The 12,853-nt window shown below is 34.9% G+C and overlaps 1 protein-coding gene across 1 annotated transcript; it reads right to left on the bottom strand.

Moving 5' to 3' along the window:
* Positions 1-1,480: 1,480 nt before the first annotated feature.
* Positions 1,481-7,437, bottom strand: LOC130816106 (uroporphyrinogen decarboxylase 1, chloroplastic-like). The gene is made up of 6 exons (XM_057682712.1): positions 7,239-7,437; positions 6,975-7,129; positions 3,681-4,063; positions 3,302-3,590; positions 1,925-2,156; positions 1,481-1,817 (listed from the first exon to the last, which is right to left on the bottom strand). The coding sequence occupies exons 1-6, from the start codon at positions 7,265-7,267 to the stop codon at positions 1,652-1,654; spliced, it is 1,254 nt and encodes a 417-aa protein (XP_057538695.1). The 5' UTR covers positions 7,268-7,437; the 3' UTR covers positions 1,481-1,651.
* Positions 7,438-12,853: the final 5,416 nt, after the last annotated feature.

The following is a 12,853-nucleotide window of genomic DNA, read 5'->3' as shown; positions in this document are numbered from 1 at the left end:
GTAGGTTTTAATAGATATTGTTGGAGTCGTGTTCAAAAAGGTAATACACCAAATTATATGGAACATATATAAAAATAGTATATGTAGCAAAATTAGAGGGATATAAAAAATATATTTAAAATCATAATTTAATACAATTGATTCCATTTTGATGGATTTAGCTCTTTAATTTTTAAATTGTGATGGATTGTTACTTATTAAATTATGTATTTTTATTATGTAAGGTTGCACATGATATCTATCTTTCTAATTTTCAAGATTAAGGTCGTGTTGTATTTGTATCTAGCTTTTTAATGGAGTATCAGTGTAACTTAAATCTCTATGTTTGGGGTTCTATCTATCTTACCTTCTTTTTGGAGGGGGTATGTATTGCTTATTATCTTTTCTTTAAACACATATTGTTATGAGAGACCGTCTTTTAAAGAGATGATCTCAATTGAATTGGCCCATTAGATTTTTAAAAATACAAAAATGAAAAACGTAGTGTTACTACATGTTTACTTGGTAAGGGTTTAGGATACGTTAAGTAGAGGTTCACAGTATGTCAAGAAGGTGTTTTTAACATACTGAAGTTGTCAATTAGATATTATGTATCGTAGGTGTTTAGGTTATTTGTTGTAAGGGTTTAGGTTATGTGTCGTAGGTGTTTTTGTTCTGTTTTGTAGATATTTTTGTTATGTGCTATAGATGTTTAGGTTATTTGTTGTAGGTATTTATGTTATGTGCTGTAGGAGTTTATATTATGTGTTTTATGTGTTTATGTTATTTGGTGTAAGAGTTTATGTTATGTTTTATGTGTTTATATGTTTATTTAATTATTTCAATATGCAATTACACTTACTATAACTAATTCAAAATGTTTACATCAACTACTCAAAATACCTATGTTAATATGCAAAAATATATACTAAAACTAATTTAAATGCCTACTAAACTAGTTTAAAATACCTACTAGAGATTATAGTAGGTAATTTTGAAAAATGAGTGCGCATAATAAGTGTTTTTCTAAGTTTGGGTTGAACTTTGAAAACCGTCTCTCAAAAGAATGGTCTTTTAAGAGACCTACTGCTCCTTAAGTGGAATACTAAACCAAGACTTTGACTTTGAATCTGATGAAGTTGCTCAAACACAAGAAAATTTTATTCGACTCAAATTGATAAAATTGAATAATAATATAAGGATTATCTTCAGTCCTTTTCAATTTGGTGTATTATCAATTTTAATTTGGAAGCTTATTTAAAATAATATCGCAAATTAAGAGAAATAGAAGAGTAAAATTCAACTCTCTTATACAAAATGTCAACATGGCTTAATACCAAGTAAGACTCTGTTCCTTTGAATTTGTACCATAAGACTCAAAAAATTCTCATATATTTGGGGTTTAAGGTTCAAACTCAAAGGACAAAAGAGATAATAAATAAATAAAATCTGATTCCTCATTCCTAGACAAATGGAACAATGACTAACAGGCAATAGCAAGAAGCACGAACTACACATGCAATACATTTCATCAGAGTTACAACTTACGTTTATCAAAACTTGGTCAAATTTTGGAATATGCAGCCTGAAAATTTCATCACAGTAACATACAGCTCTATAAAACAAATGACTCCTAACACAAATTTCCAACTATTCTGAATAAATGTTACACTCAAACCAGTAGTTTAGACTCATCTGTAACTTCCGGGAAGAAATCATCAAAATTAAAGCTTTTGGCAACATCAAAAAAGTGGGCAACAGCTTCTTCTGGTGTTCCCACGAGAACACCATGTCCGAGATTCAAGATATGACCCCTTGGCCCTGCACATCTCACAACTCTGCAAATGACACAAAAGTGCTTGTTCAAGAAGCGTAAACAAACCAAATAACACCCACAATTTCTGAAACTTAAAAGGTATACAGTTGCACAGTTTGAGTAGATAACCTATGGATTTCATCCGTTAAGGCATCAAGGGACGAAAATAAACATGCAGGGTCAACATTTCCCTGCACGCTGAATTCCGGACCCAAACGCGACCTCCCATCAGCCATATCGACTGTCCAATCCAGCCCAATAACATCAACCCCAGTTCCTTTCATCCTTTCGAGAAGGCCGCCATTTCCGTTGATGTAGAGAACAAGTGGTGTTCCGGGGCATTTTTTCCTCACAGCATCTACTATCTGCGTATCATAACAGAAGTGAAAAAAAAAAAGAGAAGGGGATCTGACCCAACAAAGCGCGAGCGAGTCACAACTGAACCAAAAAGAAAATATGCCCCTCAAAACTCATAATTACATTAGCACCAATAAAATATCAAGGATGAGATCTAGCTATTACAACAAGGCATAAGTTCTAATGGTGCAGATGTATCTGGCTTTCAGTATTCGATGTTCAAATAGCTTTGTAATTATCAAGCAGAGTACTTCTTGGGATGCAATAGATAAACAAGTAGATCAGAAAACCAGCAAATATTTGTGCATGGTAAGATTCACAAGCATAGAAATGCAATTCCAAAAACCTCGGTATGTCATCAAGTTAAAAAAAAACCTAATCGCCAGCAACAACTTCAGAATCATCAATGACATCATGCCATGCAGCCTTGGCACCGCAACAAACTTATACACCCACACCCCTAAGTAAAAAGGCAGGCAGACAATAACACCGACAAACAAGTGGAAAGGGAAAAGGCTAGAGGAATATGACTGCATTTCTGTCTATTAATTATCTACATCTAGCCACATTAATATGGGTAATAATAAAAAAGGTCACCTACAAACAGGCAGGAAATTGGTCATTTTAGTAATAAAAGCGGCAATGAGGTAGAGTATATTAAAAAACAGGAACAGCAAGTAATATTGGCAATGAAAGAGGAGGATGAGCTAGCAAGAGTATAAGACGATTTGGCGGACCAACAGTGTCCCTCTGAGATGAAAGTCCGAGACATTAAAATGTATACTTAAAATAACAGAATAAATCTTTCCTAAGGTGGAGAACGTTCACAACACTTTAACAGAAGACAACTTGAAAACATATCTTGAGTGTGTGGGGCACAAGATTTGACCATTTAAAAATCCATTTTAAATTTATATTTTCTTGAACTTGAGGTGTTATCAATTAGCGGCTTGAGTCAGTAGCTGGCAAGTGAAGGGTTTTGCATTAGAATCAACTGACTCAATGAATGAGAACAAAATAACCTAGCAGAAAGCCGTTATATACCTATGTACATTCCTAGGCCAATGATAGAAACAGAACAGGCTTAAGCAAAAATAGGAAAAAAATGATGATCAACAGGTCAGAGTAAATCAAAATTGAATTGGAGACTTGCCTGCTTAATATAAGGTTTCGACCAACGTTCCCACATATCAGGTGGAAGTTGTCCACCCCAAGAATCGAATATTTGAATACAATGAGCTCCGGATTCAACTTGGTAAACTATGTAATCAGTAATCGCCTCAGTCAGGTGTGACAAAAGTGTCTCGAGAACATGAGGCGCAGTATGGCACATGCTCTTAATGACAGTGTACGTGCGAGTAGTACCCCCTTCAACTATATATGTGGCAATAGTCCAAGGAGCACCCACAAAACCCAGAACTGCAGCCTTATCTCCAACCTAAGGGGGTGGGAATACATTTAAAAACAGCAAAGACTCATACAGAGCAAGCCATTTAAGCCGGCAACATTCAGAAATATAAAAAGTTACCTCATGGCGCAAAATTTTAAGAGACTTGCCAACAAAATTAAGCTTCTCTAAGTCAATTTTATGCAATGCTTTCAAGGCATTTTCGTCGCGAATAGGAGAATGGATTACAGGACCTCTGACTTCTTCTATGTCAAAAGGAACCCCAAAAGCAGGAAGAGGGGTGAGTATGTCAGAAAAAATAATAACCCCATCAGGGCGAAACGCTTTCCAAGGCTGCAAAGAAATTTCCACAATGAGATCAGTGGTCTCTGATCTCTCTCTAAATGATGGGTATTTCTCTGCAAGCTTTCTGTAAACAGCCATATACCTTCCTGCTTGGCGCATCATCCATGCTGGAGGGCGACTGACAGGATGTCCTTTTGCAGCCGTAACCAAGAGTGGATCTGAAACATAGAAATTATGGAGATAATCAGATCAATAACAACAAAAACAAACAAAGCACACAATGAAAATTTTCCTACACACTTCATACAAACAAAAAGTCTTTGCAAAACCACTATTGGTCAAAAACGTTCAACCTTGCACCTAGAAGTAATATTCATAAAAGAAAGGAAATTTGTCTAGAATAATCCAACCTTTTACTAGTTTCCCTACAATAATCCCAATTTTTGATCAACCAAGAATAATCCCAGCTATAAAGGGTGTTTGCTACAATGTACCAAGGTAACCTCTAACCTATAAAACAAGTTATTTTGCAAAAAAGATATAAAAATGAAATTATAAAAAAAAATAGAAAAAAAATTAAGAAGAGAAATCAGATAAATTTTAACTTAAAATTTTTAATATTTTTAGTTTTCCTTTTTTCGTAGCGATTAAACTGCAAAAATCGGTCAATATTTGGGCAATTATGTTCCTGGGTAAGTGACCCTAAAGTTGGGATTATTCATGATTGTCAAAAGCGGAAATTATTTTAGGAAAACAAATGAAATGTTGGATTATTCAGGGTAAATTTCCTAAAAGACTAACCCTTTTATACATCAAATAAGATATACTACCAAAAGTATCTAGTGTAAGAATTAAATATCAACATAAGATAAATGTAAGTTGTTGTAGCCTAAAACTTTATCATATTCCCTATCAGAAGCATTATTCTGTTTTAGCGGCGCGTGAAAAATACAGATAGCTCTTTTCATGTTAAGATTGTGCACATAAAGTCCCCACACGTTTATTTCAACTTCAAAACATTTGTTTTTGAGTTTTCTCTCCATCACATCGCATTATCCATTATGTTCTCTGAATTTCTTAACCTCCTTGCCAAGAAAAATGAGGAAACTATAAAATAAGGGAAGGAAGTAGTACAAAGTAAGTAGCTTAGCAATGCTCTTCCAAGAATGAGTCGAAAAAATCTTGGATTTTCAAACTTTAAAATATGGAATCTTATTAGAATATTGAAAGAGGAAAAAAAAAAAGGTCTTCATCAGTTATAACCAAGTGATTCTAAATCTTAACTTTTACAAGGAAATTTCTTGAATGATAACAACATACATCAATAGGTAATGCATCTATTGTAGCAACCCATATGTCCCTTACTCTTCCTTGTCACTACTTATAGTGATACGCTGATACCATGGTAAAATTCTTAATCAACTGTCTTAATGATGTTGGTTTATTATGCGCCTAGATTGGGATGGCTTATCTTACAATTGAAACAAAAATGTTGGAGAGAGAATGATGGTTTATTAAGCCATAATTGGTAAATTTGAGATTTATAACAAGATTGGTATGGCTTACCTTACAATTGAAAGCAAATTCGGGGTTTATTATGCAATAATTAATGTGCATTTTTTTAAGATTAATTTTAGTAAGTTCAATAACCTTTTAGGAAACAGATTTATTTTGAGAGCTTCTTTTGTAATCACCTCAGTTAGTTTCTCATAGAATAATCTTAGCAAGTTTAATAACCTCTTGAAAATACCAATTGGTTAATACCAATTTCTCTTGTGTAGCTTATCTTACAATTGATAAAATTATAATCTCAAAAGAACCAATTATGGCATAATAAACCATATGACCTAAACATTCAAGCTTTCTCTCTCTAGACCCAACCGAAACCACCCATCAGCCATCTCTTCATCAATGCAATTTCAACAAGAAGTGTAGTTTGAGGTTTATTTTCATCAATTTTATTGCTTCCAAGTTGGTCATGGAGGCCAAGGGGGGGAGTTACATGTAGATGTGAATTTTGTTGGTGAATCTATCATTTGAGTGTGTCCTTTTTCACTCTACTAAAAATAACAAAACCAAAGAAAAAATATACTCCCAAACAATTTCCCTCTCGAACTTATTCTCTAATAACATTTCACACTGAAAAAATTTCCTTTGACTATTACCTTGAATACAGGCAAGGCCTTAGGGTGATTTTCTTAGTAAGATTTTCAGACTGATTGAAGCATATGTTTCCATATGACTACCATGAAGCACAAATCAGTATATTTGGAGCATCTCATACAACACAGCAGCTATTTAGGTCTAAAAATTAAGAACAATAGGATGTGAACACAAGAAAGAAGCTTAGTTGGCTCCAATCCGAAAAAGAACGAGCAAGTTGATCATTCTGAATCTGATGTTTTGCAGTAGCATTTTAAAGGTCCAATTAGGTCATTGCTTCCATCAATGGTTTTTCTTTTGATAAATTTAAGAACAAGCCAACAGCTTCCACTTTAGAATGGTAAGCACAAAGCTCAGATTGAGAGAGCATGCCTCAAACTTTAACATAATTCAACAGTTCATTCGACATGTAATAGCTTTGTTTCTTGCAACCATTTTATGCAACTTTTGCAACTTTTTAAAGTATCTCTTTCTCCTTTTATTAGTTATAAGTATAGATTAGTTTTAGCTTTATACGAAGAAGTTTGTATATATATTAGTGTACTGCAATAATACAGCTTTTGTAAGCCTCAAAAATAGCTGCAGTTCCTTGTATTATTCGGAATATCAATAGAAACGAAGGAGAAATCTGAAACATTCCTAAAAATAGTGCTGAACAAGATGAAGCCAGAAAACTTAATAGCGATGTGTAGCCTGCTGTGAGACGTTCAATATCAACATCCCTAAAAGTGTCTAATCTACTATTAAGAAAATGTCAAATTGGCAATGTGAAGGTTTAAATTTGTCTCATTACCCCTAATTAACAAAAAATGATGATATAATCTTATCATCCAAAAAGAATAAATTGAATTGGCATTGGACTATCTCATCAATTAAAGGCGTTTAGATGAACAAACAATGATATCAAATCACTAGAAAGTGAAGACAAACAAAATATCATATCTGAAACCCTAAAATGAAGAATACCATTAGCGGAGGAAGGAGCGGAAGCTTGAGGGAATTTGTTGAGATTGAGACAGCGATTGTGCTTATTATACTTGGAATTCGGAAGTAAATCAAAAAAAGTGGAAGATTTCCAGCCAATTGTTGTTGTTGTTGTTGTTGCTGTTGTGTGACAACCACTGCGGAATTCAACATATCATATGAAGTAGTAATCAGAATTACATAAACTGAAATTATGGAAGAAAGATACAGCAGCAGCAAAAGAAGAAGAAGAAGAAGAAGACAGACCTGGAAATGGAGATGGAAGAAGGAATCATGGTGAATTGTGGAATGGTGGTTGCCAATTATACTTCCACAACTGAACTACTCAACTACAACTATACCTTGTTCCTACGTCCTAACACCTATCCTATCCCTTTGCTTATCTTTCACTTCTCTTTGTGTTTTGTTTCTCCTCATGTCCATGTCCGATCAAAATCGAACATACAATCTTCTTCTAAGCGGTGAAAATTTGAAAATTACTCTTTATCACGAGTTTGAAGTAAAGAAATTTTTGCCAAAAATTATTAAAAGTAAACTTTAATGACTCTTTTCCCATAATATTGCCTAAAAAAAAGTTAATTCCCACTTTGCATTGGGAAAGTATTTTCCACGTTATCGTCCACGTAGAAATTTTTTTTTTATTTTTTTTCAGACCAAACCGCCACATGAGATGGCGGTTTCCCTTAAGCAGTAAACCGCCACGTGAAGTGGCGGTTTGGTCAAGGCAAACCGCCATCTCATGTGGCGGTTTGGTCTTGTTTTTTTTTTTTCATTTCCCTTAAATAGTGAACGCAACCTGCATTAAACTAGTTCAATACCATCTATTCAATAATAATCAATTACGAACCAGCTTGATTTGAAAAAATTAATTATGAAAATAATGCAAAGATATATTACAATCATGGAAAGTCATACAAGAAGTTCAAATCATATAAGAATATACAAAGTTTGTTACACTACAACCCCCGGCCCCTTTTGTTTTGCGCACCGGTGGATGAGTAACCAATCGGGCAGTGGAGCCCTTCCACGCAGCTATGCTCCTGTGTGTTGCCTGAAGCGTAAGCACTAATGGATCAACTGGGCCCGGCATCGTCATGATCGCTTTACATACATAAGTGTTATAAAAATCATATAAATATTAGGTGAATCAACATGATATTACAAAATATTAAAAAAAACATACTTTGTTGACCTTCGAGGGCATGTTTTCTTATTATGACCACTAAATCCACAAAAGCTACACGTGTTACGAGGACGCGTCAATGGTGCATCCATTTCGTTCCGTATACGAGTTGATCGCGGACGACCCTTTCCACGCTTCGTTGAGGGATCTGGAACAACTGTAGGACCGTTCCAAGGATCGCAGGTGAACATGTCTGGAACAGGCATGAAAGTCTTCTTATATGTCGATACGTATTTTGTAGTGCGAAATGAAGTGTCCACAAAAGCATCATACGATATGTTACGAGCTCGACATACTGCAAGAACATGTGAGCAAGGTAACTTGAAGATGGTTGGTTTCTGACAGGAGCATGATGTTGCTGTGAGATCAACCATGTAGGATTTTCCACCTTTTCCTGCTATCATGTTGCCACAATCAGTGGTGACCTCAAATATCCCACGCACTGTGTCATATATCCTAACATCATGAAAGCATGCTTTTTCAGCATTGCATTCAATCGTATCAGTTGGTTTCTTGGCATACACATGTCCATTGTCTAATCTGTTTCTCCCTAAATCCCTCCTTGTGGCAAAGTATTCGTTAACCCGGAAGAATGTCATCCTCACCAATGAAGTGATTGGGAGTGACCTGGCCTCCTTCATTACGCCATTGAACGCTTCAAACATATTTGTAGTTCTCACTCCATATTGATGCCCACCGTCATGAATCAAAGTCCATTGGCGCTCAGGAATAGAACCATCCACTAAATACTTATACGCGTCCTCATTAAACTCTTTAAGGCGATTCATGTAGAAATTATATTTCCGAATCTTTGTCTGTTCAGAAGCTTTTCCAAATAAGTTTTTGACTGCTATGTTTTTGAACTTCTTATGTCGTTCGAAGCTAGATGGCGTTTACAAAACCGATGGAATGCAAATGGCTCTTCCCAACCTTTTCCAACTCTATTCATTGCATGCAAAATTCCCTTGTGACAATCAAATATAACACCTAAGCCGTCCCTCTTAGTGACATAATGCCTTATACAATCCAAGAACCAACTTCATGTGTCGTTGCTCTCTCTCCCTCCACAACGGCAAAGGCAAGTGGGAACAATTGAGAATTTGCATCTATCGCCATAGCAATCATAAGTGTGTCTCTGTACTTTCCGTACAAATATGTACCATCTATAGAAATAAGAGGACGACAGTGGAGAAAACCCTTAATGGATGGTCCAAAAGCTCAAAAAATTCGCTTAAACATCACTCTGGTAGGATCCATTGTCGGTTGGACTTCCCATTGCACCACTGTTCTTGGATTAGATTGCATTAACGCTTGCAGGTACCTTGGAAGCTCCTCAAAGGACTTATCCCAATCCCCAAATACTTTTGTTATAGCCTTATTTTTGGCCAACCAAGCTCTCTTATATGTTATAACAAATCCGTATTTATTTTTTACAAAATTAACGATTGACTTCACCTTTAACGCTGGATCAACTCTGATCATATCCACGATAAGATCAGCAACAAATTCAGAAGTAAGGAGAGGATGGTCGTCACTGTAATGTACCGAGCAATCTTGAATATGACCCTTATATCGCACAATCTTAAATGATCCCGTTGCGGTCATAACAGCTCGCATCCTCCATTCACAACCAATATCCTCCGCATTAGTGCATTGGATAACGTACTTTGAAGGCTCTGACTCAATTACACGGAAATTTCTATTGTTAGAAATCGCCCATGCTTTAACATTCTTCTTAAGGTGGTCTAAGGAGCTAAACTCTTGCCCTATCCTAAAGTCTCAATTTTCATTCATGGAGTTGTCATCGTTCCAAGTCATCCATGCATCAATCAATCTTTGATCAATCTCATCAATTCTAAGCCAGTCTTGAGATGGAGCACCATCTCTAATCGCTGCATCTAGAGCTTCTCTTCTTTCATCATCCACCTCTGAATCAAAATCAATATGCTCATCCTCCTAATCTAAAGAATCAACCTCGTTCGCATTACGCCTACCCAAGTGACTCGTGGAGAAGGTGTTCATTACACCACCACCAATGCCACGTGAATGAGTTGGAGAGGTAAGCTCATCCAAGTGCTCATTAACGTAATTTGGGTTACTTAACATTTCTGTGAATGTATCATGGCGTTCACTAGGACATGATTCAGGAAGTTCCATGCTAGTCATGACTTCCCTCGCATTATTCAAATTTGCAACCAATTCAACATAAACCGCCATTGCCGTTCCAGGGGCTTATGATGCCGCATAAGCAAGAGCACTTATGCTTTCATCATTCTTAATCGGGACTAACACATTTTTCCCAGTCACCGGGTATTTCATCTCCATTTTTAACATAAAAGAGTTGCGATCACAACCAATTACATCACAGATTTTGCTATGAAACACCTCAAAATTAGTATTCTGACGATGGATAAACATCACTGTATTTAATCCTCCATTATACACAACATCAGATCCAGTATAACTTACTTCCCCACCCCAATACACTATAACGGGATAATGATCCATATTCTGCAAACACAAACATGTTTTTCATGTGATTTCAATTCAAATATAAAGCTAAAAATACCATTAATATATACTAAAACCATTAAACTAACCCAACAAAAAGCAATAAACTTTCATTGAAGCATTTCATCAAACACTTTATATTCATACAAACCAAATCATAAAATTCAACTACACATGTGTAAAACGTAAGCTTAAATCATGAAATCAATAGAATGTAACAAACAATCAATGTATTTATAACTTCAAATGACAACAATAATGAACAAAATATTCAATTTGCAAATTGAAATAAATTAGGGTTTATATTAATACCTTAAATGATGATGAAAATGAACAAGTACAGAAGGAGAAGATGAGAATATAGTTGATTAATTTAGTTGAATGAGGGGAATTGTGAGTATGAAGTAAATGAGGATTGAAGAAATTTTTTATTTTAAAACAGAACCGGCAGCAGCAAGGAGGAAAAAGGAAGTAAGAACAAGTGCCCAAATGAAAACAAAACCAGCCGTTTTGTACAGGTACAAAACCGCCACTTCAAGTGGCGGTTTGCTATATTTAATTTTTTTTTAAAAAAAAAAAATTGAAATTCAAGAAAACCGCCATTTCGTATAGCGGTTTACTTAAGAGTCTCTAACATTATAATTTCCTTTCTATAGTATATATAGGCTCGGACTAGTTTTAAAGTTGAGTAGTATCAAGTATGGAACACTTGAAAATTGTCAATGGTTATAATAATTTACTAGAATCCACTAAAACAATTAGAATCAATAATAATATTAATGATTCTATTTTGAGTAGATAACGATTGTAGTCGTGTTAAATAAATGATTTTTAAGAGAACTGATACAATTTAGACATTGTATAGCTTAAAACTCTTGAAGTAGACATTCAAATATTAGAATAGTCATTTTAATTAGGAAAATTTCACATGTTAATCCTAAGGTTTTGGGTTTTCCACGTGATAATCAAAACTTTTTAAAAATCCACACAGTAATCACGAGGTTTGCCATAATTTTCCACCATGACCTTTTGTACCCAAAAGCGTTAGCAAACATTTAAGTGTTCCACTGTATTGATGTAATTCGAACAAATCTATTTCTCCAAATAAACTCTCTCTCCCTGATCCTAACAATTCCCCCAATTCCATTAAAACCCTAACCCTAAATCTTCAAAAGTAACTTCATATTCCTTAATTTTAAATCTCTCTATGACAAATCCATTGCAAAAGTAGCTAACTTTCATTATTTAATAGATAGGAGTACATAAAGAACATCAACTTTCCTATTTTATAGAATACGAAATGCCCCTTTTATAGAAATAACAAAGAAAAGAAAAGGCAAACCACTAGTATTAACTTAACAAACTGCATTATAAGTTTCTCTAACTCTTCAATCTTACTAAGTATAATTTGAACATCCCTTTGCAATATATGATCTTCATGAAGGTTGAACTCTCCACCAACCCTAATCAACTTCTTATCTCCAACCCTTTGAAAATATTGTAAAACTTACATTTATAGTACATACGACCGGAGTTTGCTTTTGAATCTGGACTCTTATCTTAGCCAATATTGAAGAATAGAAAAAAGTAGATTGTGAATTTGGGGGAAAAAATGTAATTTGGATGAAAGAAGGTAAAGTTAGAGTTTGTGATTAGGAAAAAATGTTGAAAGCCAATGAAATTTGTAATGGATAGTCGAATAAAATGGGGTGCAAGAACCTTCAAGCTTCGACTTTAACGTTTGCTAACGTTTTTTGTGTAAAAAGGTGACGGTGGAACATTTTGGCAAATCTCAGAGTTATCGCGTGGATTTTTTAAAAGTTTTGGTCAGCACATGAAAAACCCAAAACCTCAGGATTACCCGTGGAATTTCCCTTTTAATTATTGGTGAGGAAATTCAAAGCTTGAATTAGGAACTTTAAACTCACAAGGGACATTTTAACGATTTGAGTATACTCGTCCGCACGGTACCATGAATGTTGCGGCCACATACAACATTTTGTGATTTTAGTTTTCGCACCCCAGATATCGGGCTGAAATACGTTAGCATTCAGCCCACCATGATTCTTTACGTCAGAAATCATAATGATACTAATTATTTTGTTCCATTATAGTTGCTACATTTTATTTTTTACTCGATCTAATGCGTAATTTTGATCATTATCAT

Source organism: Amaranthus tricolor, chromosome 6, assembly GCF_026212465.1.
Source record: "Amaranthus tricolor cultivar Red isolate AtriRed21 chromosome 6, ASM2621246v1, whole genome shotgun sequence".
NCBI lineage: Eukaryota > Viridiplantae > Streptophyta > Magnoliopsida > Caryophyllales > Amaranthaceae > Amaranthus > Amaranthus tricolor.
The sequence above is the reverse complement of the archived record's forward strand: the minus strand, read 5'-3'. Positions and strand labels throughout refer to the sequence as shown.

Excerpts from the sequence above, each read along its gene's own strand:
- LOC130816106 (XM_057682712.1), bottom strand. The coding sequence starts at position 7,267 with ATGATTCCTTCTTCCATCTCCATTTCCAG. Across the intron at positions 2,157-3,301 it reads ACCTTATATTAAGCAGGCAA|TAGATGCTGTGAGGAAAAAA; the intron begins GTCTCCAATTCA and ends ATACGCAGATAG. Across the intron at positions 1,818-1,924 it reads TTAACGGATGAAATCCATAG|AGTTGTGAGATGTGCAGGGC; the intron begins GTTATCTACTCA and ends TGTCATTTGCAG.